Source organism: Nelusetta ayraudi, unplaced genomic scaffold, assembly GCF_046127955.1.
Source record: "Nelusetta ayraudi isolate G7.1 ecotype Tasmania unplaced genomic scaffold, CSIRO-AGI_Nayr_v1 ptg000005l, whole genome shotgun sequence".
Classification (NCBI taxonomy): Eukaryota; Metazoa; Chordata; class Actinopteri; order Tetraodontiformes; family Monacanthidae; genus Nelusetta; species Nelusetta ayraudi.
Window position 1 is genome coordinate 6,777,245 of NW_027466055.1, and position 25,256 is coordinate 6,802,500.

Consider the following 25,256-nt stretch of genomic DNA (forward strand, 5'->3'; position numbering starts at 1 on the left):
TGACTCATTTCCTCTGTGTCTGCTTGCAGCCTCTTTATGTTCTGTGACCCACAGGCATTTAACCTTTGACCCGGCAGGCCAATATTAACTCTTAGGTGATTGTTCCAGGGCAGCCAACTTCCCCTGGCCTGGGCTCTGAGAACATTCCTCAGCTCTGTTGCTAGGAACGCTTGGCTGTCACACAGCTGACCTTTATATTCAGGGTTACCCTCCATCTTTTATACACGCACACACACACACACACACACACGCAAAAGGGACTCAATTGTACAAAAGGACTCATGGAGGACTATCTGTGGGGGCTTCAGCTCCGTCTCAAAGGCGAAGGCCACCTAGTCAAGTCCCACCCTCTGAATGATCACACTGATAACACACAGTTGTGGACACAGAAAATGTGTAATTTTTTTCCTGGCTGCTGTCGCATCGTGCTTGATGGCAGGGTCAATTGGTCAATTCATTTTCTCTTTGATTGTGCGTAGCGCTTCCAGACGCCTGCGGCTGTGATTTAGCACTTTATAAATACAAGTTGATTGATTGGTATTCTATCATTTAGATTTATTATTTGATTAAATCGAGAGTGGATGGTTGTATTTTTATATTAGGATTTAAACAATATATATCTTAATTATTCAAACGAGAACTTAGCTGTACTTCAACTTCTATTTATTGTGTAACAATGATGTAATAATTTTGTGCAAATGAACAGAAAACACGAGCAACCACACAGTCTTTCCTGAACTTGTCACTGGCTTGGGATTGCCTGTGTCAGTGCTTCAGCGGTGAGTCTTGAGTGGTTGCTGTGGCCTCAGTTGTCCACCAGATGTCAGTTTCACAGTAGCATTGAAGCTGACAATTCTGCCGAGTTCCCCGATTTTGAAAAAAGAAAAGACAAAAAAAAAGGCAATTTGCTTCAGCCGGTGTCATGTTGCCTGTCATAAGATTCTGAAACAGCAGCCGAGGAGTTGCAGTTGGAGCTCATCGATCCTCTGAGCCACATTGAGATATTGGCATACACGATGCTAGATTGACTGGACTCTATTGTCCACTGTATTTCCTATAAATCTACTTCTATTTATGTTAGCTCTCCCTTACGAACATCTGCAAAGCGCACAGCAGATCAAAGTTAACTTTTAAACACCTCATACTGTCTCAATCAGACGTTGATGCACTGGCAAAAAATAGGTGACCAGCAACACTGTTCTCTGCAACAACAAAAAAAAACAACTACTAAACATAAGGAATTTTTAGATTTCTTTTTGCTATTATTATTTTCTGGAGTTCCAAAAAAATAGACAAGAATATATATGTAACAGACCGCATTAGCATTTTCACTTTTCACTTTTAAATGATCTAATATGTTCACGTCTAGAGATGTAAATGTACTTGTGGCCTAAGTAGTTAGAACCTACCCTTTTCGCAATGAAGTTTTACATTGCAATAATTCAAGCTGAGTGCCACCGTCGCGAGAAATGTCCTTTTAAACTCACAATCATCGCCAACGCGTCCGACACCACGTCACACTTGCCCTGTTGTGAGGTCATGGACGCAGTGTGGCCCTGTGCCAGACACATGGCAGACCAGCGGCTCAATGTGTATTTTTGGATGATCAGGCAGGTGCTTCTTTTGTTCTGCGAACAGTAGTACGCATGCAGACAATAGTCGTGAATGGACAGTTGCCCTAATGATGGCAGAGCAGCCCCACGGCTTGTGGCACGCTTTCATACTGTCCAAGCCTCAGTGGAAGGGGGTTCCGAGACCCCCAAGCAGACAGCCCAACAGACATGATGCAGCAATGGATGAATGCAGGCTGTTAACTGTCTGATTCTTGCGTAATCAAAAAAAGATGTGATCTGATTTATTGACTGTTTTGTGGCAATTATTTGGCAAGAAGACAAAACAAGCTTGACTACGTGTACTGTCAGTGTCTGATTAAGTTTCTTCCACACGTTTGTTCCACACAAGTTTAAAATTCTCACAATTGTGTACGTTTCTCCATAAGGTTTTTACAGAAGTTGTCAGTTTCAGTTTGTTTGATGATCACGCGTGACTTATTGCAAAGTAATATCTTAATATATATAATATATTATATACATTATAATATAATAATATCTTATCTTAATTTGGTTGCAGAAACTCACAAATACGTGTGAAACCGTGTTTTCTGCCCGGCGATTTCTGTGTTGATGAAACTGGAGGTTGAATGTGCTGTAAATCATATTCAGCGTGATTGATTCGCTCCTAAAAAAAAAATAATAATTAAAAAAAATAAAAATGACCCTAATAATGTAAATCACGTTCCCAACAGTTTAATCAGTGGCTCCACTTCAGCTCAAGTGTGTCTTTTTGACCAGAGCCAAGTTTACTTGACCACCTGTTGCTAAAACTGCGAGCATGAACCCACCAGCAGCGGCGGTGGCGGCGGCGGTGGTGGTGGTGGTGGCGGTGCCGTGTCCACTCGAGCAATGTAAATGTGCCGCTGAAAAAAAAAAAAAAGTAAGAGGACCTTCTTCTCCGCTTGTTGTCTTCTGTTCTCACGCCATCCTCCTCCTTCCACACCCCTCCCTGACCCCCATCAACTTCCTTGTGTGTGTATGTGTGTGTCCTGAAGCATGGTCATCACAAAGTGCTGACTACTCCTCAGCAGGAGACCATCACCGTCTTGCGGCGGTGACCTGCTTCTCAACTCATTAAACAACTCGACGCTCTACACACGCGCGCACGCAGACACACTCACGCACACATGCACAGACACCCACTCGCTCCCCTTCACATGTTTTAATGCCATGTTCCCGATAGACATTTGAAGTTGAGGTTGGTTTTGTTTGTTATCCGTCTCAGTGTGCATTCAGATCAGTTAAAAGCGGCGGCGCTGGTTCATGCCCATCACCATGAGGGAGTAATGGTAATGACCGGTGTATTTCAGATCAAGTCTGTCAGCAAGCACATGCAAAGTCAGGCCTATGTCTGTTTTTTTTTGTTTTTTTAAAAGAAAGCACTTTAACAGAAGACACACGAACGCTGTTCCTTAAACGTCAAACGTAAAATGGAATATTTGACTTAAGTTCTCCCAACAGTGCATGCATTACCGTACACACAATATAATCAGTTGAACATATGCTTCCATGTGGAAACAAGTGATGGACAGATTGAGGACACACACACACACACACACACACACACACACACACACACGCACACTTGGTGTGACTGTGTGTGAACAAACAAAACTAAAACACAATCTCACTCTCTTTCTCTGCTACTGAAATCTGTTGACCTCAGTAGCGCGATTCTGGGCAGATTTTGCAACTATGGTGGTTGAAATTATTCAACACTGTGAAAGATGTTGTCTTGTCTCATTGTCATGAACCCAATATCATGTATCGCCACAAAGTCGATTACAGTGGAAGTACCAAATCTCTCTGACTTTCTGCTATCACGGACATAATGACAATCGACGACACTTTGCCTTGGTGTCTGAAATAGCGATGCAAAATAAATTCCCCAAGGAAAGTTTGTGTGGTTGTGTGTGTGTGGATTGTCTGAACATAAAGAAAAATATTTGATCTTAATCTTAACTCTTAATCTTAATCTTAACTTTCGCTCACTAATATTAATGAGCAAATGTTTTTCGTACACATGGAACTAACTCTCAAGCGCCCATGCTGGGCCGCGGCGCCGGACACCATTCTCTCAGCTGCACCTTTTTGCACTTAACTCAATTTTAATTCATATCACCTTATAGACATTTAGAGTCTCGCAAAATGTGAGTAACCAGCCTGAGAATAGTGGAAATATTATGTGGAGATCAGCTATGACGACACCTGTTGCTCGTTTTCCAAGCGCTTGGATTATGAGTCAAGCTAGCATCCGCTTCCCTTCGCCAGGAGCCCCTGTGACCCTGCTGATCGGTGATGCCCCCTAGTGTCTGTTTCACCAAACAGCGGCCGTTCGCTCGCATTTGTGTTTCTCTGTAACGTGACCCAGGACAGAGGCTGCGTCACCTGCACCATGCCCACATCCACGCTCAAGTATTTTAGTCTATCTGACAGGGTTTGACTGTTGTTCTCCACTCCAGTAATCTTCAGTTACTCCAGTGCTTCTCAATCAACCACTTCTTCCACAAATTAACATGTATTAAATATGCTAAGGACTGTTTCATAGCCTTAAAAAAAAAAACATAGCCGTATGAGTTCATATTGGAGAAATATTAACTTGTATTTATGTCATGTATTTTAATCAACATAAAAGTTACACCTTTCATACTTTCTCAGTGCTGCACCCACCACAAAAACATAATTTATTATTAATTTGTTTATTTATTAGACTTTAATTTAAAATTTTTTGCATTATAGTTATTTTTGAGGCTGACCAGTAGGTAGCACAAAAAAATCTGCGGGAACCAAATCACAATGAAATGCTGTAAATTTATTTATCACTGGTTCCGTTTATCTGAAATCTAATTCTAAATGCTACACCAGTGAACACGTCAAAAATGAGCAAAAATTGGGAGAGAGCAAGTCACAACTTTTCTGATGGCTGGCTCATGTACAAACAGAAACATCAAAAAAAGGAAAAAATACTACAGATTTTTTTTTTTGTTTCAAATGCTAAATTTAAACAACTGTTTTTGTTTTTTGCATATTCGAAAAGGGTTTTTTGAATATGCAAAATCAGATGAAACAGATTTACGCTCTAAATCTTGCATAATGTTGGTGTTCGTCATATAAATTAACACCATCCATCATGGGGAATATACGAGGAGGAAAACTCTTTATTCAGTGGTCATTTCTGCGTCCACTGCTGCTGATGCCTCGTCCTGTTTGTGGTCATCAGCTACCGTTTCTTGAAATAAACAGGAGGTATTGCCGTCTTTCCATGTCACCACAATGTCTCCTGCTTTGGGCTCACTCACCTCCCCGTTTGAGGGGGAGGACTTGTCTTCCTGCAGCGTGCTGTCAAGTGATGCCAATGGTTTGTCGTTGCTGTCGTCTCGTGCTGCCGAGACAACTAGCAGTTCTTCACCTTCACTCTTCTGGGCCATCGCTGCAGCTGCTTTATACTTGGCAATCTCACTTCTGTTCCTGAATAAAGAGATACAGAAAATCAGTTAGTTCAGGGACCCTGAAAACAGAGATTGAGGAACTGGCAAAAGAATTGTACTACTTTCATTTTTATGGTTCATGTAATGTAATGCTGCTGTCTTAAAAAACAGCCAAATTAAAACAATATATATTTAATGTAATAGGGTATATCAATTGATAAATGGCAAATTGTCAAATGAATCGAAGGATCACTCCTAATATCAAAATCTCAATGTGGACTCGGACAAGGCCAAAGTTAACCATTGATTGTGGAGGCAGTAGAAATATGAAGGCTTTCCCAAGGACGTCTATAAAACCAAGGACTTCTTCAAAACAGCAACACCAGCGATTGAATGAAAGTAAAACAGGTCATACTTGTTGGCCATGGCTCCCATTCCCAGCAGCAGGAAGCCAGTGAGAAGACAGACGAATGCCAGGCCCAGCAGCGCAAATTTCCAAATGGTAGCTTTCGCAAAAAGAAGACAAAAATCACTAAATGTAATTCGATAGAATGTGAAATATTAAAAACAATTGCCAACAGTTAAAAAAAAAAACAGCAAATAAGGGTTATTGATCGACGCTAGTTACGTGCACACATTTTGTTTGCCAAAAAAATTTAGCTTTTCGACTTTGTTTTCATAAAATGGACACCCTCGGACCGCAATAGTCTTCAAAATCCACGTTGCCAATCTAAAATGTGAAGCATTTTCAGTGAATCTGAGGATTCCACCAACAAATTGCATCAAACAGAGGTAGAACGTTTTCAGCGATTGCACTGAAAGGCCCAAGATGCAAATAAAGGGGAAGGAGGGCTGATTGCAAGGTTACAGGTTACAAGACAAATTCACTGAAGGCTTTTTTCTTTTGGCCTTGAACCCCAAGTGGCTTTGGCGAGCAAAGGTTTTTGAAATGAGGCTCAATCAATAACCTTCTGGTTTCGTCTCATCTGATTTATTTACAGTATATCTTCATTTATTCATTCATTTCACCATTGTTTAATTGGTAAAATGAAATTAATTTATGTAATAGTCTTTCCATTGGCAATTACGATATAGATAGATAGATAGATAGATAGATAGATAGATAGATAGACTCACGATCCTCCGTGCGGTAGTACCAGCGCATGTATTCCCTCTCTTCCTCAGTCATGCCCGCCAGTTTTCCCGTCTGCTCGTCCTCCTCCTCTGGATAATCAGACGACCTTCTCGATCCTGGAGGAGAAAAAAAGAACACCTGCTGCACTTTTCTTCGCTCACACTTCGCCAGTGCGCATACTCTTAACGACGAAAGGTGATATTTTGAAAGCAAAGCACTCGTGTCCCTGTGATCATCCAGAACTTACGTTCAACTTGTTCCTGGCAAATGTCCGCCTTTTCCAGAGATTTCCACTTTGAGTTTTTTCCACCATGTGTCCAAGTCAGACGTTGACCGTCCACGGAAAGCAGCATGGACGTGCTCCTGCTGATCAGTCCGTTCCTGTCGCAGTCCCATATTACCCCGCTTGAATCTGCCCCTAGTCCCTCGCAAGAAAGAGTCTTGACAGGCTCGTTCTGTGAGGCTGACAAACATCTGGATGACGCCACACACATGAGCATTCCCTCATCTGTCCATGTCCACTGCTGTGACTCGGAGTCAAGATTACACCTCTTCAGCACGACTTGTCCTGTAACAGCTGCTTCTTCAAGACACAGGCTGTGCTGAGTGTTGTAGATCGTGAACGCTTTTGCCCCTGTAAGTTGATGTAAAGAGTGGCAGATACTAATGAGTTCATGCCGATGCGTAGCTCTGGGTTCTAAAGTCTTGACAAAATAAAAAGGACTTACCCAAGATGAAGGCAGAAAGTAAGACACAGGTGCTAAACATGTCTGTAGAAAAGGAGGTAAAAGGTGAAGAGTGTTTTTAGTCTATCTGTGAATCATAATGATCATAAATGGGTATTCTACTGCAATAATGCACGGATACATTGGAGGACATTTGTTCATGTGCTTACCTGCAGCGGCGGCTGGACGACGATTAGGTACGACGGTCTTGCCGAGGACAAGTCAAAGTATTTTTCCAAGTTTTATGAGGAGGAGCCTGCAGTCTTATTGCCCTCCATGAGCGATACAGACTCAGAATTGTATTGTCTCCATGTACTGAACGGAGATTCACATTAACAAAGAAAATGAGAGCCTTTAAAACAAAGTTCAGGCAGTTAAATGCCAGGTCTTTGACCCTGAAGCTCGGTTACTGTTTAGACAGCACTGCACTAACCTTGTCTTTTCTGCTTGTGACTCATCGGTCACAAACCTGCTTGCTTAAACAGACATGGTGGAGTTGAGTTTGATTCTCAACCATTTGCTTTAACAACAGGGGTATAAACAGGTAAATAAATTACAGTGTCATTGTGTTAATAATTATCACGATAGTTTTATAGATTTCAAACCTAAGCTTTACACTCACAATCTTACTACAATACAGTGATTTTAAGAAATGCGGTATTGGACCAACTTACTCTGTAGCAGAGCAAACAAGATTATGGAAACTGCAAGAAGCCGTTTTAGTTTGGCCAACAGACTTCTCCATGATATAATTCATATATTATGGTTCAAGTAACTTTTTCCAATTTAGTTTTCTCAATACTTTTAAATTGAAGTCTAGTGAGGTTTAGCTAGCAAACATCAATCCTGACATATAAATCATTACATCATCCACAGTCCTTTAGGAACCTGGGCAGGTTAGCTCAGTGGGCTCGACTGCTGACTCTGGTGTGGGACACCAGTGGGACAACGCAAGATCTCCTTGAATCCAAGGCTTCCAAAGGACAAGTGTGCCAACAGAAGGATTTCAAGAGTGGCCACATAGCTCAATGCATAAGAGAAAGATGTTTGAATCTCCAGGTTGGAGGTTCAAGACCCAGGGCAGGCACACAAGTGTTTGTAATTCAAGAGGTGTGAACCTGTTTGTCATAAGAATTGAACCATAATCTGAGACTCTTTTTTTTTTTTTTCATGCTGAGCTACGTGAAAACTCATGCGTCACTTCTACTGGAACGTGTATATTTCAGGGGCCACTGGACTTTAAAATGGATCTCTACGTGGTGTTGGACTCAAACCTCCAAACACTGGAATTATTTGTCAGCACTCTTACACCTTGAGCTGTCTGCTGACTCTTGAAGTACATCGACAGGCACATTTATCCTTCATGTTCGAGCCATTGAAATTCAAAATGGATCTCTGGCCATCGTGAGACTTGACCTACCAACCTTGGGATTGAGAGACTGTTGACTTACCAACTGAGCTATCTGTTGACTGTTGTGATACATATTCTGACATGTTTACAAATGACATTTTCATGTCATTTGTAAACATGTCAGAATATAGGAAAAAACGACATCCTAGTGGTACGTACATGAGACCTTATGAACCTGTGGCACATTACCCTAAGGGTAACGCTGTCATCATTGTTAATCAATACGGACACCTGCTGGATGGTAAACTTCATTGCAGGCAATACAATTCAGCGAATCCACTGACATACTGATTAATTGACCTGGTTGTATATACGAAATATTTGTATATGTTTTTGTTTGTTTGTTTCCTTGTGTTATTTTATATCTTAATTCAATTTTCAAAATTCTTTGTTTATTCCCAGCGCGACGTCACGGAGTCGCTGTCGAATTGTGTCTCGGCTCGCCCTGATTGGCTAATACGTCCTGATGTATCTCGGAAGTTACAAGGTATGGTGGTGGGAAATGCGCATGCTCCATGTGCCGCATAAATGCGTAAGTCAAAAACTTTTCTTTCAACTAAATTTGAACGAATGGGCCACCGTAGTATTCACAGAAGTAGACACGTAACTTCGTAATTTTGTTTGAGTGAAATTGGGGTCCACCTCGACGCAAAATTATTTATTTCATATTCTTTTAATTTTAGCATTGCCCATATGACTTTGAAAGTAAGAATCTGCGATCTGAATCTTAAGGATTTATTATTGAGATTACTTTTATACATTCTGGATTTGATTGTGCCAGTGATTTAGTAATCACACAAACAGGAATTACAGTATTTCACACCATGCATGTATTTTAAACAAGAAAGCTAATTAAAGAAGTATGGTGTATATTGATTTACATTGACTTCTTTCATTGTTTTGCACAACGTAACTCACACTTTTACCTCCAACCTGAACAGTACGTCAAACTTTAACCTAACCTCAAGTCATACCTTAGCTCTCAACATAAACCTTCACCCTGAAATCTCATTATAAAATTGTGGGGAGAAGTTAAGGACCAGCCACATTGTCCTCATCCTGGTTCTTCAAAACATACAGCGTTCCGTAGTATGCAAGTCAAAACTTTGATGTACAGGAGAACATCTCACAATTGGAACAGCATTGAACTTGATGCCTTGCGAAAGCAAAACATTATTTCACAAGGCAAAGCCTACTCCACATAGACATCTGATATAGTTTGCATGTTGGGTCCACATTCAAAATAGTTACGTTGAGCTGGTGAGAGATGACGGTATCATTCAGGACTTTTCCTGTCAGCCTTCAGATACCAAATTATAAATGAAAAGCTGAGCTTCAAAGGACCAAGAAGGACTCAAATAGCTTTTGTTTTATTAGGTGACAGAAATTTAGACAACATAGGTTTTCTGCACAGAATGCCCGGAACTAACATGGCATCATAATAGTTAAATATTCTGACACTCTCTCATAACCACGTACAATAAAGGCTCAGCCTGGGAAGTGACACTTAGCCAACAATCACATTATCCTCATCTGCAAACTCGTAGTAGGGGACCTCCAGGTTCAGGGGGGCCGGGCCTTTCCTGATGCGCCCTGACGCGTCGTAATGAGAGCCATGGCAGGGACAGTAGTAACCCCCAAAGTCGCCAGCATTGGCAATGGGCACACAGCCTAAATGTGTGCAAACTCCAAGGACTATGACCCAGCTGGGATTGATGACTCTGTCCTTGTCGTGCTGAGGGTCTCGCAGCTCGGCAATGTTCACAGCGGTCTCGGCCGCAATCTCCTTCTCCGTGCGGTGACGGACAAACAAGGGTTTGCCTCTCCATTTGAAGGTCATGTTTTTCCCTTCTGGGATATCACTCAACTTAATTTCAATTTTGGAGAGTGCCAGGACGTCAGCAGAGGCACTCATTGAGGAGACAAACTGACTGACCACCGTTTTGGCAGCATAGACTCCCACTACAGTTGTCGCGCCCGTCACCAGGTATGAGAAGGTTTTACGCGAATGCCCACTTTCCTGAGAGGACTTGCTGGGGTCGACCACCTCTGGGCGCCTGTAGTCACTGAAGTCAGGTATCCTAATGTCTGTGTGGGCAAAGCGGACTCCAGCAATGCCTGGAAATTGGAGGGGGAGAAGAAAAAAATAATTATATGGATTGAAAGGCTATGATGACAAATAGAGCGGAGGATTAATTAAAAGAAGGAAGGCAAATCACTTGTTACAAACTGAAACTACAAAAGTTTTGAAGCAATGGTTTAGACAAATTTAGACAATTCTGAGCAGCAACCAGAGAATTGGTGAAACATTGGCGAGAATCATACTGACCCTTTAAAGGCTAGCTTGACAATTTTCTTTTACAATAGTTAAAAAAAAATGCAGTACAGTATATTAAAAAATAAATCCTGCATAGGGAAAAAGGATGCATCGATAACTGTTATAATCGATCAATAATCTAAGCAGGAAATATGCAAGTAGTATAGTTAAAATGTTTTGGACAAACAAAGCATAAATTTTACGCCGATTGTAGTTGTGGGGTCTCTTGTGGTGAAGTTTTTATCAAACAACGTCTAAATCTTCTAAAATCATTACCGTCACATTGCTGACTTGAAAGATAAAACAGTGCATTTTATCACTTCTGCCTTGGTAAATTTTCTATTAAGAAATGTATATTTCATTTTGTTATGCCACTGAGAGACAGTGCACAAACTATTGTGCTGTCCAAAATAATTGTATTTTCTGAACAGGCCCTTGACATTATGCTGCTTAAGACAGCGCATCGGTTCATATTCATGGTAAAGTAGCTAACAAATTATTTTATTCTTATATTCAATATCATCATCGATATCTGTGCTTCCTTTCTCACAGGTGAGAGAATATCCCACTTATTTCCATGTTTTAAAAAAATAAATAAATAACAGAATAGATTTTGTTATGCTCCAAAATGTTATTTGCCTGACCTAAACTGTACCCTTTAATGAAAGAATATCATATGCTATACGTTATGTCATAGGGTATGCTTTTACTTTCTACGTAAGGTTATTATGTATAGAAACAACCCATTGATTCACACGTAAATTCAGCTTTTCAGGAAAATGATACATACATATTCAATATCTATAAACTAATTAAAAAAGAATGGATTTCATTTCACCGGTACCGAAGAAGAAATGCCTTAGCTAGCCTGCGGTAGCAGCTTACCATTGATGCTAACTGTCACAGCGGGCCCCGTCTTTGGACTTTGACCGTTCAGCGTTTCGCGGCACAGAAACTTTTTCTTTGGGTTCAGCAAAATCTTCTCCCCCTTGACAACAACGCCAGGTACGAGAGGTTTAAGGGGTCCGGCCACTGCAAAGGCTGTTGCTTGCATGTAGGGGGAAAGTGCCCCTGACCGAGCGGCGAAGGACATCATCGCGCTGCCGGGCGTGTGCTACGAGTACTCGGCGACCTTGTTTAGCTGTTAGCACAAGCGTCTTCTTCGTCGCTCTCCTTCTTCTTCTTCTTCTGGTTACCGGCGGATGGAATCCAACTTTGGCGCATTACCGCCACCATGCGCTGCGGAGTGTTGATCAGACTATAACAAGCACGGGCAAACTACGGCCCGGGGACCATTAACCTTTTTAATCCGGCCTGCCGAACTTGAAACTATATGAATAAATCTTATCAATGTTTTAGTTTCCCCGTGTTCTCGCGTTTCCTCCCATAGATGCTAATGATATCCTGAAGAGTAGCATGACTCTAAATCAGTATCAGCACCTTTCTCTCTTATGACTTCCACCTCATGATCTACCGAGTCCTCCTGTCTTTGATGTTTCCCAAACAAAATTCAACTTTTTCTTTAAAACACAGCACCATACCTTAACCTTAACTCAGTCAAAACAACTTATTGAATGTGAGTTAGTGTTTTACAAATGAAAGCTGATAGATAGCTAGATCATCATTGCAAAATGCAAACTCCTGATCTGAAGTTGATGCATTTGGTGGCTGTAGTGAAGATTACGTTTGTCCAAGGGGCAAAAATGGTATGAGCAGTTGTTTTAGCGTGTTCGCCGTCATGAAAATGCACATAAGGGAGTTTCTGCATTTCTTTTATTTTAAATTGAGGAGTTTTAAAAGAGAAGAAACAAACAAACAACACAAAAAACTCTATACAACAGAAAATAATCTAAAAGAAAAAAATGTGTGTGTACGTGTGTGTGTGTGTGTGTGTGTGTGTGTGTGTGTGTGTGTGTGTGTGTGTGTGTGTGTGTGTGTGTTTATAAAGATTGCTGATATAAAGTTATTTTGATAATGCATAATCAAAATAACTTATTATTCAAAATGCATTTTGAAGTGATGATGGATGGAACCATACAATAAACCAAGTTCAAAATGTAGAGGATGTGAGATACAAAAACAAAAAATATGTATTTATTAGGTCTTTAGTAAATATGTCAAAGTGTTTCTGAGTTAATCAGCAATACTTTTCATTTATTTGTTTATTTCCTAAGCAAATAAAATGGTCTGATAATTTAAATAAACATGACATATACTGTCATAAAACTGTATTCAAATACATTCAGTGATGAAGGGAATTACAATGATTCCTCTTCTCTCTTATCCTGTTTTTGTTCTAATTTAAATCCCAGGCATTGTTTCAAAGTAAATTCCCAGATATAACTTATTTCAGGCACATGACTTGTAGCTAATTTAAAAAAAAAAAAAAAAAAGGGAGAGAGAGAATAAAGAACAAAGTTGAGATGACAGTTTGGTCAGACATTTTGGTAAGTCCAAATGCTTGTCATTGTCTGGTGTCCTGTTAGGGAACAATGGCATGCAAGATTGTTTTGTGTAACTGCATGTGTTTGTGAGTCTGATGTCATGCTACACGCATCATCAGCTCCTCCAATGCCCGTTCCCGATGATTTTCATGGACGAGCAGCACTTCTTTGATGGCATTTTGTTGGAAGCCCATCTCATTAAACTGGTTAAGTAGGTGCAGAAACTCCTCCGCCTATCAGAACACAATTTTAGAATCATTAATTCAACTAATTCCAACTCACAGAATCAGTCTGTAATAGCTTATGGGTACCCAATGTCATAGATTTGATGTGTTTTACCTTTGCCTCACAGTTTTGAAACATCTCCAGAGCTTCCTCCACCAGGGCCGTTTCATACCCCAGCTGGCAGAGATGGTCACAGGCCACCAGATAATGTAGGAGCTGCGGGCAAACGCAGAAATTTTCCACACAGAGATAAAATGGTTGTCCAGGAAAAAAGTTCAAATATCAAAAAAAAAAAAAAAATCAATTTCCCCAGTGGGTACGTTAACTTAACAAGGAGTATAAAATGAAGGCTATTTGGGTTTGTTAAAAATGGTGGTGGTGTTTGGGCTGTGATAGACATGTAAGAGTACAAGGGATAGGAGGCAGTTGTGTTGTGTAAAGTATCACTGTTCACTGGTTTACATTGCTAAAGTGTACAATCTAGCAGATTAGCATTAGGCTTAGGATGCTCTTTACTGTGTCCAAATCCTCACTTTGTATATCAAGTTTTCTGTGTTTTAAATGAATTATAAAGACATTTCACAATCTTCCATAATGCACTTAATTTGTGCCAATTCCCAGCCTTACGAGTGGGAGGCCACTGGAGCACCAGAGTCTCCCCATGTTGTCCTTGTTTGGCGTATCTGACAAACCTGATCTGGTGTTTGCTGCCCCGTCTTCTGCAACGCAGTAATGGCAGTATGAAGGGAGTAACCTCTTGCAGTGACAGCCCCCAGAAGCTCTCTCTCTTGAGGGCTCAGGGCCAACAGGAGCTCCGCTGATGAGTCAGAGCCACATATGCCTGTGGATTTGTGCGGTTTAGTTGAGGTTTTCCTGCAACCGGTCCTAAGCAACTCCTAGAGAACAACAGATTATAATGAACAGAAGAGGCCTAATGGTCAGATTAAATAATTCAACAGAAGATGATTTTACTTTATTGAGTTGTGGCAGACTATTACATTACATTAAAACGAAACATAAAGGCAACTTTAAACCTTTTCCTCTTGCCAACGTGTGTGTGTGTGCGCGTGTGCGTCTCTACGCGTGTAATGTTACACCTATACACAGCACAGACTCAAGAGAAAATACTACCCTAAGCTGTGAGTGGTATTCATAGACTGCAACTGTTGAACGAGAGGGAGTTTTTTTTTAAACCAGAGCATTAGTCAAAAAGTAGTTACAAAGTCCCACATCTGACTACTGGGATACAGTGACGATTGAATCACCTTATACGCAAATATTGAGAAAGAATTTGATTTTTTTTCCATTCAATTCAATTGCCAGAGCATAAAGGAAAGAAGAGTTCAACCTAAAAGATGTGTGCTAATGGAGTGTTTTCATACTCCGTTTATGTTGCTGCAATTGATCTGATTGATTTCAACAATACACTTGTCAGAATGACTATGAAATTAAAACAGCTCAAGGTTCTGTTGTATCTGATAAAATACAACAACATATAAAATTGGTTTTTGGCACATATCTTTATATTAATTCTGCTGAAGAACACAACCCATTGAATGCAATTGGAGAATATATTACTTGCGTGTTACACAGTAGCAACACACTGTGTTCCCCTCACAAACTGCTTGAGAAGCACTCTGGACTCAATGTATTTTCAGTCGAGGTGGAGGATCCCCATGTGCTGATGCATATAGGGCCAGATACACAAAGCCATTATCCGACTTTTGCGGCAGCAAACCCGTGCAAATACGACAAAAAAATGTGCCCCATCCACAAACCACATAATTCCACGTGTTCATACGTAGTTTTGATGCCTTCAGTGAGAAACTGCAATGTATGTGCACACAAAGAGAGACAGGAGACAGAGGGAGGGGCCACTTGTTGTTGTGAACTTGTTGTCCACCTCCTCATTGCCCTTAAGAACAAGCTGCGTGCAGCATGTGCCTGAGGATTTTCGACCAAAGTTGTGCCAATTATAGATGTGTACCACTTTGGTTTGTGATCCTTCATGTTTATGAAGGATCACAAACCAGACAGACACGTAAACTGTACTCTGAGACGTGCTAGGTGGCCTTCCCTTGACCGTGAAACTAATTCAACATTTTTGCCACTCCCTCCTTCAGCCATTTACACTGTGTTACATCACTGATCATGATTTAAAATGTGTATTACTCACCTCAGGGGTGATGCCATGGCAGTCAATAGTTTGGGACCTGTAATACGGACTGGCTCTCATGTTGCCGGTTGTACTTCCTTGGGACGATGGCGAGGTTTGGGACTCGTTTTTCAAATCGTGCTGCTTCGTCACTTCCAGCTCCGAAAGGGAGCACTGTCGTAGGTTTTTCCTGCGTTGGTGTGGCAGGCTGCTAAGGCAGGTTGGCGGGTTCAACAAGTCTGGTACGAAGGCTTTCTGCCCTTTCCTCTGACCACGCTGGCGTGAAGTACCGATATGAAATCCCCCCGTGGTACAGTTCCCATCCCCATTTTTCTTCACTTTATCAGTGGCAGGCGCTGCTCCGTGTTCAGAGTCTGAGATAACAGGCTTGGTGCACGGAGTGGCAAGGTTAGGGCTGTAAGAGCGTTGCTGAGGATTAGTCTCCCATATGTCAGAGCCGTGGCGGCCAACCATGCTCGGCTGCTGTGAGGTGTTGAACATCATCCAGTATGGTGGACACGATGGCAGCAGGCCTGACGACGGGGTCGCCTCACTGCCACCGCACTGCTGCTTGGCAAAGCCACCTTGCAGCCCAGTCAGCACCCGGTGTTCCAGGCTGAATTCATACTGTTGAACGCACAGGAAAGTTTTGTTCATTCCTTCATTTCTCACATCACAATATAGAAATCGCATTCATCGGAAGATATTGCCGGCGATGATGGTGATGGATATGTTTGTTTCATGTAAAAAACAAAACAGACGAAGCAAAAAGTTTAGGTGGGAATTCCACTGCAGACAAACATGTAAACGCAAACACGCAGTCTCACTGTGATACTGACATAGAAAACTTACCTCTGTCTCCTGCAGTATTCTAAGATAATCAGGGATAGTAACGTCAACATCTTCATTCACTGTCTGCGGCGCACCCTGTGGCATCTTCAGAGGAATGCTGTCCATGCTGTACACCTGGATGAGACATGCACACATGGTCATATATGCACACAAACACCCCGATACACACCGAATAAATTATTTTGGCATTACACCGATATACTTTCGATATACAATCCCTCTATCCACACAAACCAGCAGACAAACAGCAACCTGTGTGCTATGGTACATACTTAGTGTCCCTAGCTTTTTTTTTTTACTGGACACAAGTACTGTACTTAAACTGATACAACAATAATTTATATTAGATGATTATTCAAAATGGGAATAATTAGCTTGGAATCAGTGCTACAAACAAAATCAAATCTTGAAAATGGTTTCATTATAGAGCCACCACAAGCACTCACGTATATGCAGAAATCATGAAAAATTAACAACAGGGAGTCTGAAAGTCTGAACTACTAACACTCACTGACTGATTTTCCTGGAATGACTACTGACACACACCTCCACCTGTCTATGTTTGTGCACCACTGCAGATCAAATCAAGCGAACGGGAAAAGGACCAAGGAGGATTCAAAGAAACAGCTTTGAGCTAGCAAAAATATATTTTCATACCACATGGTTGCTTTCTTTCCTTATGTGTGTGCAGAACAGATACAAAATGAGATAAACCATATGGCAGACATGAGGTGAAAACACTAGTTGGCCAGATGGTCCAGGACTGTTGACGGTGGAAAGCAATGCATCGTAAACACATTGTGTTTTCTCTGATTTGCAAAGTACTCCGTATTAGACAGAGTAAGTAAAGACTGTCAGTCTGCTCCAAAAGATCCATTGGAGAGCAAAGTATTGACAACACATTTCACCAAACGTATACCTATGCCTCATAGTAAAGAATATGGGAGATACTACATGTACCTCAAAATATCTGCGAGAACACCAACTCAAAAAGAATCCAACAAAATTCCAAAAATCCAACCTGTAGCTGTTCAACTTGAAATCTTTACATGTATATATACTGTATATATACAGTATTTCAGTGTCAACTTACCTGCCACGGTCAGTGCGCCCTCGTGCCTTCCTTGCTGGGTGTGTGACAACAAAGTGAGACTACAGGTTAAAAGTTAAAACGAGCCACCTGGAGGACTAATCTACTGGCTCACAGTAATCCATGTTATCTGATTGCTGTCCTGCTGGTGCCCTGGGAGTAGTGTGTCTCCTCTTGATCCAGAACCAGCCAACCAGCCTGTCCAGCAGAAGGACGCGTGATGAAGATTTGTCACATACGAACACACTTCCTTACACGCAAGAAAAATACACCAGAAAAGCGATTCAGTAGTTTGCCGGGTTTAAAAGTTTTGAGATTTTCAGCCAAGAACCTTTGGAATGAACGGACCTTTTTTTTTTTTTTTTTTTTTAATTCCTTCTCACATTTTACTTTATTCATAGGTATACAGAAGAAAACACGTTTCTTCTCATGTCAAAAACAAAGCTCCATTTAGTACCAACAGGGTGGTGATGTTGAGGAGGGGGCTCGCAAATATTAAAAAAATAATAATAATGATACAAACAGCAGGTCAAACACGATTTGGTAGCAATAACTTGAAAAGAATTTTGAACATTTGAAGCAACATGGTGGGCGACACAGTGGTGAAATAGTTAGCCTCACAGCTAGAAGATCGTGGGTTAGATTCCGGGCCTGGTATTTGCATGTTCTCCCTGTGTCCTGTGTGGATGTTCTCCATCTTCCTCCACACTTCAAAAACATGCATGGAAGGTGAATTGGAAACTCTAAATAGGTGTGTGAATGTGAGTGTGAATGGTTGTTTGTCTATGTGGCCCTGCGATGGAGTGGTGACTTGTCCAGGGTGACACCCTGCCTTCACCTTATGACAGCTGGAAGAGGCTCCAGATTAAAATTAGAATAAATTTGATTCAATCAACCAAGAAGACGTAGCTGATTCTGAACGTGTCTCTGAGATGAAGATGTTTTCACACATTTTCTGGCAATGAAATGCAAACACAGCAGCATTTGACATTTGACCATTTATTTGATGCAGGTCTTAAAAACAGCGTCTTTCTCTCGCACACACGCACGCACACAGGGCAATAGCATCACGTGCACTGGGCAGGAGTGTGCAGAGAAGAAGCCCAGAGGTGGTCTGATGGTAACTCTGGTTCAACCCAGTCTTGAGGAACAGGAGAACCTTCAGGATGAGCCGCTGCCACCACAAACATATCCCACTCTTTCCTGAAGAAAGACCACACATCCAGTTACAGTCATGCGCTTTGTTTCAAAAGCAGCAAGTTTGCTGGGAAACAAATTAAATGGCTAGAAAAATATGTTTCCATCGACATGCATTAATAATTGAACTGGTCATGTGACCCCGTACGTCACTTTTGGTGCCGTGTAAATGCATAAAAAAGTGTTTCCATGACACTTTGGCGATATACGTCTATATCAATATGTCTGAAAAACCACCTCATGAGAGCGGAAAAGCCTTTTATCCATATTTGAGAGGTTTTTCCAAGTTGACGTTTCCATTATCAGTTTTTTTATTGCAATATTTAGGTTTAGCGCCATTCTAGGGATAATGGAAACACAGCTGCTGACAGGCTGTTCTTATCAAGAAAAAAAGACGACTCACCTGATTTGTAGTAAACTATGCAGTGAGTGTTGAGCCTGGCTGTAACAGTCAGTAAAGGCTTGTAGAACAGGAGTCGTAGCAAACCCATCTGGAAAAAAACAAAACAAAAAACATGATTTATTTTGTTTGTTTTGTTTTTACCATGATATGGTGTAAAACACATCAGCCTTCAGTTACACTCGTGTTGGACAAGGACAAGACGGGACTCACCTCCGAACAACATTGCGTCCACGCTCTGTTTCTTCTGCAGCCATTTATCCATCTCATTCTTTACTTGTTTCTCCCGCTCCCTCATTCTCTCTTCCTCCTGCTCCCCCTCGAGCATGACCATTAGAGCCTTCTCCTCTGATGCGTACACCGTCGTCCTTGACTTCAGAACATTCCTTAGCTTCTCTAGGCGGCCGTAGAAGGCTTCTTCACACTCGAGCTCGGTCACAATACCTGCCACACGGACACAAAGAGTGTTACAAAATCTCATGTCTGCGAAGATACAATAAAAACGAAAAACAAATGAAAGTAATTGTAAGAACGAGGGGAACGAATAAGTTTGTCAAAGTGAACGTCAAAGTTTGTCTGTGGAACTGTGTTACAGAGATATATTGTATTGGTAGGGATTGGAATGCTTGGTGTTATGAACAAATAGCTCTATCATCATTATGGTAACAAACAACACTGTATTTTTGTTCAAGAACAGCAAACCAATTAGCTGAAGGGGTTTGTGGGATCTATAGGCCAACGGATTGTCTTTTCTTTGACAATTATTAATGAAACACAATCGGTTGTAAGAAATTGTTGGCGTCCGCCATGTCTTTAACACTCATGGGTGCTAATCTGTTTGAATTAAATGTAAGGAAAACAAAAAACAAAACATAAACAGCTATATTTGCACATAATTGGATTGGGAATTGTAACTCACATTTTCTTGATGCTGCCTCTTTCCTTAGTTTGCGCAGTTTCTCCAGAGACCTCAATATATCCTGCATCCTCTTCACATCACTCTGCTTCTTTCTCACCTCACAAAGGACGGCATCTGCAGCCAACTTCAGCTCCTGCTCCTGGGACACAACAACGTCAAAGCAGAGCAGCGGCACTTGTTTTAGTCACCTTTTCTTTCTCCACACGAGTCAACGTGTTTTTTTGTTTTTTTTAATGTTGCAACAGTGTAGTTTCCCAATTTGGGATCAATAAAGACAATCCATCCATCTAGGGTTTTAACTGACAAACATATATATATATTTTTTTTTAACTTACCCTCTTCTTGTCCTCGACCTGACGTATCTTCTGCAGCCTCCACGCGTCTATGGCAGCCTCGGCCTCTAGATGGCGCTGCTCCCTCTCCCTCTTGTCCATGTCGCGATGCTGCTTCGCTCTCAGCCGTCGCGCCTTCCTCTTGGCGGCGGCGCTGGACACCGCAGAAACGCGGCCGTCTAAACTCTCCAGCAACTTCAACTTGTCTTCGAGTTCACTCTTCAGCCGCGAAGCCGTCGCAAAGGAGTCGAGCCACTCCGACTCGCCGTCCGTGTTGCTCTGCAACGTGTCGCAGGACTCTTTGAGCTGCGCGATGAGCCGCGCGGCTCCGTTGAGAGTCTCTCTCAGCTCGGGGTCGCAGCTGGGTTGGGGCTTCCTTTGCGGACTCTTGGGCGGTCGTTTCCTTCTCTGCAAGAAATCTCGAATCCATTGCTGGTCTTTTCTCTTCAGTATAGTCGCCTCGTCCTCGGCCGGCACCGTCGCGTGCGTCCTTTGGTCGTGGTTTTCCACTCGCTGGAGAAGCGAAGGGCAGCTCGGCGGATACCTGCTGGTGCTGAAGTCCTGATACATGTGCTGCTGCTGCTGCTGCGGTGGAGCATGGTTGTTGAACTGATACTGTGCGTTTGGAGGGTCGAATCGACTGTGCTGCTGGAAGGACTGGAACGAGGGAATGCCTCTCTGGTCGTACGTGTTTTGTGGCGCGTAGGGCACCGGGTCAGACACATGTCCGGGCGGCGGGCGACTATAGTCGGGGTTGTCGGGAAGACCGTAGCCGCGAAACCCGGAAATGCAATTTTCTGAAACGGGCTCGACACCGGGAGGAGGCACCGTGAAGTTAGACCACGGTCCGTAAGACTGGGAATCGTAGCCCCCCGTAGACGTCCATTGCGACGCGATGTTGGCGTGAGTGGAGCCGCCAGCTGCGTTCGTCGGTACCCTGTTATAGGTGTACGGCGGCTGCAGGTAGAGCCCGTTCACGGCAGGAGGTTCGTGCTGATGTGACGCGTTAAAGTCCATGATTTCACTAAAATTCACTCTTACTATCCTTCTTGTTGTTCTTGTCACTGTTGATGTTGCCTCTTCTTCTTCTTCTTCTTCTTCTTCTTCTTCGCAGTCTTCTTCTTCTTCTTCTTCTTCTTCTTCCTATGTTAGTGGACGACGTTTCACTGTATTACCGCCACCATCTGGCAGGGAGAGTAAGTCACTCATTTCCATCGAGGCCCACATCTGCCGATTGTAACTGTCGTACTGTATACATGCAAAAACACAATAGCTATCGCCATCATTGATATTTTTATTCAAATGACCCACATTATGTATGCATCTGTATATAATTTAAAATATATATTTATATAATATATATATTTTTTTAAAAACCTAAAACATATTTAGGGTGTTTTTGTTTTTTTTTTGTTTTTTTAAACTGTCTTTTTGTCTCTCTCACGACGTTATTCCTCTGCTACAGCATCCATTGCGATCAAGCGCAAATGGCCAATTATTCAAATTAGACGATGACGTCATTTGGCGGCTTTTAGGACAGCCAATAGCGACTTTCTTTACTGAGGAGTTGGGAACACTGCCCTGTCAATTCCCGAGCAATTAACTGTTTCCTCTCATTGCAAACACGTCGTATTCAGTGAGCTTTAACTGCATTTGTGCAATGAAGTGGCATTAGCACAAAAAAGGGAACACGGGCTAAATTCTCATTTTGTTTGAAATGGAGAGGACGTGACTGCTAGAGTTACCTCGTTGGTGGAGCGTAGACACTGGAAAGCGGTTAGCAGCAAAAAACCCGGAAGTGTGTAAAGTATTGGTCATATGACAAGCCGCGCTAACTCCGGGTTACCGCCGGGGGGAAATGCTGCCTAAATATGCTTAAAATCCGGCCACTGTGACCGATAACCACGACGGATACGGTAACGCGACCCCCTCGATCTTATTTATGATACAATAACTGTGTTATGGTATCGAGTGTTTGAGCTGAGCGAGTCGTAGCTCCCCTCACATCACCTCAGAACGTAGCTCTTTTAGCTTCCTTCCCCTCCTTTTAACGCCTCGAATAGCGTCGCAGAACTATCAAGGTCTTAAAATGTTCGCTGCGCCTGTTTCTGGATGTTTCCACAGATGGAGCAAATCAAACTGTCACCGGACTACAGCTGGTTTAGAAGCACGGTGCCGCTAAAGAGGGTAAGTAACGAGTGTGCCGTCCCTGACGCCCCCCCCCCCCCCCCCCCCTTCCATCGCAGAGAAAACAAGTGCACGTCTGGAGAAATTGGCAGCTGACCACAGTCTGGTTCCTGTTTTCTTGTCGGTGAAACGGCACACAGACACCTTTCCTGATTTTTATTTCTCATATTTGGCATCTCTGTGTTGTTTGCGATCAGTTTGTTTTCTCTCTGAAATTCATTGTTATGTGTTTAGTTTGTCGTCTTCACAATAAGAGCTCTTCAACGAGCACATCAGATGTATTATAACCCCAGCGGTGTCTGGCTGTTGCAGTGAAACCAACACACGAAAATGTATTGTTGTTCGACAAGTCCACCACATCAAATGATCCATCCAGGGTCACCAGGTTGCTGGAGCCTGATTCCAGCGGTCTTGGGTGAAAGCGGCTTTACACCCACGTCTGGTTGAAGTCGTGAGTTCATTGCAGGGCCACAAAGAGGCTACTGATACTCACATCTACAGCCAGCTTAGCAAATTTGAATGGAGAGAAAGCCGGAGCACCCAGAGAGAGAGAAGCCATACAGACAGAGCGAAAAGATGTGCAACCTTCTCGCTCTGAGGTGGAAGTGCTAACAGCCACTGAACCACCATGAAAAGACCATATAGAAGCATTTAAAAATAGAACTGGGATAATTAAAAGGATTGTTCAGGATTTTGAACGAGTGAGTATATACCATTGCACAGTCAATGGCAAAGTATTGTGTTAAAATATGTTCATATTTCTGAAGCAACTCCTATATTGATGCAAAATATTTTAATGAAATATTAAAGTAGAAGAGACCAAATTCAGTTTTCAGGCATCTCTAATTTCTAAGTTAAAGTAAAATACTTAACTTACGCTCTCTCTCCTTCTCTCTCTTCCAGATTATTGTTGACGATGATGACAGTAAGGTGTGGTCACTGTATGATGCCGGCCCGAAGAGCATCAGGTGTCCCATCATCTTCCTCCCTCCTGTCAGTGGAACAGCTGATGTGTTTTTCCAGCAGGTGTTGGCTCTGACAGGTTGGGGCTACAGAGTCATCTCAGTGAGTTTGTTACCAAAGCCACTTTCGCCAAATTCACTTTAAAAAAAACAAAGACGCCGATAACTGAGAAATCAGAAATAATCGGAGACATGGAAACTACTTGTTTGAATTGTAAGAACTCCTAAAGTTAAATCAGTTCTATTTCAAACAAAATGTTCTAATGTCATTAGAATTACTTAAGCCATGGAGATTGAGATACATGAAAGACATACGATACACAGACTGGACTGAGTAAACCACAGTCGTCCCGTTTAGTAAAGGATCTGAATTTGCTGCAACGTACCAAATCAACTAATTCAACAAAAGGAGGGAAGGTGTCTTTGCAAAAACAAATCTGCTTCTTTTCTCTTCAGGTGCAGTACCCGGTGTACTGGGACCTTCTGGAATTCTGTGACGGTTTCAGGAAACTTCTTGATCACTTGCATTTAGATAAAGTAAGTCTGTGACAAGTTTTTACGTAAAATTGATTCATGTTTTTGTTGTTCAGTAGTCCACACAAAATGTACAATAAATGTGTTTGTGTCACAAATGCATGCTTATGAAGTACTGTAAAAAAAAACAACTCTTGCAGCATCATTTCCTTTTTTTTTTTTAATCTAAGCTCTAAAAGCACTGATTACTGAGATAAAAGAAAAGAGATCTGAAACTGGGACTCTCACAACGGAATCTCACACATATGAGTGTGAAAACATCATTTATCCTGCTTCACCTGCAGAAGGTCTCTTCTGTTGGCCAGTAAGGGACCACAATACTGATGATTTAATCAAGTCGTAATTGTTTGTGTCTTGAAACTTTAGGTCCATCTGTTCGGAGCCTCCCTGGGTGGATTCTTGGCGCAGAAGTTTGCAGAGTACACACACAAGTCTCCAAGAGTGCACTCGCTGATGCTGTGCAATTCATTCAGTGATACCACTATCTTCAATCAGACCTGGACCGCCAACAGGTCAACTATTTTAGCTGTTGAATAGAACAAACGTTCATCCACCTCAGTGCGTAACGTTGACGATTGGGTTTCTTTCCGTGTCCGTGGCCTTGCAGCTTCTGGTTGATGCCAGCATTCATGCTAAAGAAGATTGTTCTGGGGAACTTTGCCAAAGGACCAGTAGATTCCAAAATGGCTGACGCGATCGACTTCATGGTTGACAGAGTAAGTGCACTCTGCAATTTCTTTTTTATATTTCTATATATGTATATATATATATATATATATATATGTATGTATATATGTATATATATATATATATATATATATATATATATATATATATATTTTTTTTTATTGCATCACAAGCTGCATTTCCATGACCCCTATTGTATTGTTTTGAATGCATGTGAGTTGTCATTTACTGAAGTTGGGTATTAATGTGTTTGTGTTCGCTGCAGCTGGAGAGTCTGAACCAAGGTGAGCTGGCGTCACGTTTAACACTGAACTGCCAGAACTCGTACGTGGAGCCGCACAAAATTAAAGATGTTGCTGTGACAATTATTGATGTAAGTCTTCTATATTTAAATATGTTACTGATTTGTGTATGTGTGTGCGTGTGCGCACACTGCACTCACTTTTTCTGAAACAAGATCTCGTTCATTGCAAAGTGTTAAATTCTATCTATTGCATCATATTTCCACTCTCAAACAAGTCTTAAAATTGACGCTGCTTCTTCTGTGATGCTGACGAGCAGGTTTTTGATCAAAGTGCACTGTCACTGGAGGCCAAGGAGGACATGTATAAATTATATCCCAACGCTCGGCGAGCTCATCTGA

The 25,256-nt window shown here is 41.9% G+C and overlaps 5 protein-coding genes and 1 long non-coding RNA gene across 6 annotated transcripts in view; 2 read left to right on the forward strand and 4 right to left on the reverse strand.

The window, feature by feature from the left end:
- Positions 1-4,190: 4,190 nt before the first annotated feature.
- Positions 4,191-7,349, reverse strand: LOC142876981 (uncharacterized). The gene is made up of 6 exons (XM_076011277.1): positions 7,072-7,349; positions 6,905-6,946; positions 6,424-6,810; positions 6,179-6,292; positions 5,457-5,547; positions 4,191-5,081 (listed from the first exon to the last, which is right to left on the reverse strand). Exons 2-6 carry the CDS (start codon positions 6,942-6,944, stop codon positions 4,772-4,774), a joined length of 942 nt encoding a protein of 313 aa, XP_075867392.1. The 5' UTR covers positions 6,945-6,946; positions 7,072-7,349; the 3' UTR covers positions 4,191-4,771.
- A 2,317-nt stretch (positions 7,350-9,666) lies between these two features.
- uqcrfs1 (ubiquinol-cytochrome c reductase, Rieske iron-sulfur polypeptide 1) lies at positions 9,667-11,787 on the reverse strand. The gene is made up of 2 exons (XM_076011290.1): positions 11,515-11,787; positions 9,667-10,430 (listed from the first exon to the last, which is right to left on the reverse strand). Exons 1-2 carry the CDS (start codon positions 11,723-11,725, stop codon positions 9,820-9,822), a joined length of 822 nt encoding a protein of 273 aa, XP_075867405.1. The 5' UTR covers positions 11,726-11,787; the 3' UTR covers positions 9,667-9,819.
- Positions 11,788-12,808: 1,021 nt separating this feature from the next.
- Positions 12,809-16,483, reverse strand: ubap1lb (ubiquitin associated protein 1-like b). Its single transcript, XM_076046843.1, has 5 exons — positions 16,306-16,483; positions 15,475-16,080; positions 13,991-14,194; positions 13,413-13,514; positions 12,809-13,306 (listed from the first exon to the last, which is right to left on the reverse strand). Exons 1-5 carry the CDS (start codon positions 16,444-16,446, stop codon positions 13,172-13,174), a joined length of 1,188 nt encoding a protein of 395 aa, XP_075902958.1. The 5' UTR covers positions 16,447-16,483; the 3' UTR covers positions 12,809-13,171.
- LOC142902054 (uncharacterized) lies at positions 13,048-13,867 on the forward strand. The gene is made up of 3 exons (XR_012929037.1): positions 13,048-13,076; positions 13,193-13,284; positions 13,426-13,867. It is a non-coding gene; the product is annotated as an uncharacterized LOC142902054 (long non-coding RNA).
- Positions 16,484-18,378: 1,895 nt separating the features above from the next.
- On the reverse strand, positions 18,379-21,470 carry pdcd7 (programmed cell death 7). The gene is made up of 5 exons (XM_076011300.1): positions 20,247-21,470; positions 19,912-20,050; positions 19,206-19,436; positions 18,996-19,083; positions 18,379-18,598 (listed from the first exon to the last, which is right to left on the reverse strand). The coding sequence occupies exons 1-5, from the start codon at positions 21,258-21,260 to the stop codon at positions 18,463-18,465; spliced, it is 1,608 nt and encodes a 535-aa protein (XP_075867415.1). The 5' UTR covers positions 21,261-21,470; the 3' UTR covers positions 18,379-18,462.
- Positions 21,471-21,814: 344 nt separating this feature from the next.
- spg21 (SPG21 abhydrolase domain containing, maspardin) overlaps positions 21,815-25,256 on the forward strand; it is a 4,656-nt gene continuing 1,214 nt past the window's right edge. Inside the window, exons 1-8 of the mRNA XM_076011332.1 lie at positions 21,815-22,159; positions 22,368-22,430; positions 23,334-23,495; positions 23,849-23,929; positions 24,293-24,438; positions 24,534-24,642; positions 24,879-24,986; positions 25,175-25,256. The exon at positions 25,175-25,256 is cut by the window's right edge and continues 59 nt beyond it. Coding sequence (XP_075867447.1) covers positions 22,368-22,430; positions 23,334-23,495; positions 23,849-23,929; positions 24,293-24,438; positions 24,534-24,642; positions 24,879-24,986; positions 25,175-25,256 — 751 coding nt within the window. The 5' untranslated portion in view covers positions 21,815-22,159. The remainder of the gene's footprint in view (positions 22,160-22,367; positions 22,431-23,333; positions 23,496-23,848; positions 23,930-24,292; positions 24,439-24,533; positions 24,643-24,878; positions 24,987-25,174) is intronic.

What these genes read in the sequence shown, in the direction of transcription:
- LOC142876981 (XM_076011277.1), bottom strand. Translation starts at nt 6,944, where the DNA reads ATGTTTAGCACCTGTGTCTTACTTTCTGCCTTCATCTTGG. An exon ending in TTGCCAGGAACAAGTTGAAC is followed by an intron (nt 6,293 to 6,423) that starts GTAAGTTCTGGA and finishes TTTCTCCTCCAG; the next exon opens with GATCGAGAAGGTCGTCTGAT. An exon ending in ATGGGAGCCATGGCCAACAA is followed by an intron (nt 5,082 to 5,456) that starts GTATGACCTGTT and finishes CTCTTTATTCAG; the next exon opens with GAACAGAAGTGAGATTGCCA.
- uqcrfs1 (XM_076011290.1), bottom strand. Translation starts at nt 11,725, where the DNA reads ATGATGTCCTTCGCCGCTCGGTCAGGGGCACTTTCCCCCTACATGCAA. An exon ending in TGTGACAGTTAGCATCAATG is followed by an intron (nt 10,431 to 11,514) that starts GTAAGCTGCTAC and finishes TCCAATTTCCAG; the next exon opens with GCATTGCTGGAGTCCGCTTT.
- ubap1lb (XM_076046843.1), bottom strand. Translation starts at nt 16,446, where the DNA reads ATGACCATGTGTGCATGTCTCATCCAGGTGTACAGCATGGACAGCATT. An exon ending in GAATACTGCAGGAGACAGAG is followed by an intron (nt 16,081 to 16,305) that starts GTAAGTTTTCTA and finishes TGCGTTCAACAG; the next exon opens with TATGAATTCAGCCTGGAACA. An exon ending in TTCAAAACTGTGAGGCAAAG is followed by an intron (nt 13,307 to 13,412) that starts GTAAAACACATC and finishes GTGTTCTGATAG; the next exon opens with GCGGAGGAGTTTCTGCACCT.
- pdcd7 (XM_076011300.1), bottom strand. Translation starts at nt 21,260, where the DNA reads ATGGACTTTAACGCGTCACATCAGCACGAACCTCCTGCCGTGAACGGG. An exon ending in AGGTCGAGGACAAGAAGAGG is followed by an intron (nt 20,051 to 20,246) that starts GTAAGTTAAAAA and finishes GTTGTGTCCCAG; the next exon opens with GAGCAGGAGCTGAAGTTGGC. An exon ending in CATAGTTTACTACAAATCAG is followed by an intron (nt 18,599 to 18,995) that starts GTGAGTCGTCTT and finishes GTCTTTCTTCAG; the next exon opens with GAAAGAGTGGGATATGTTTG.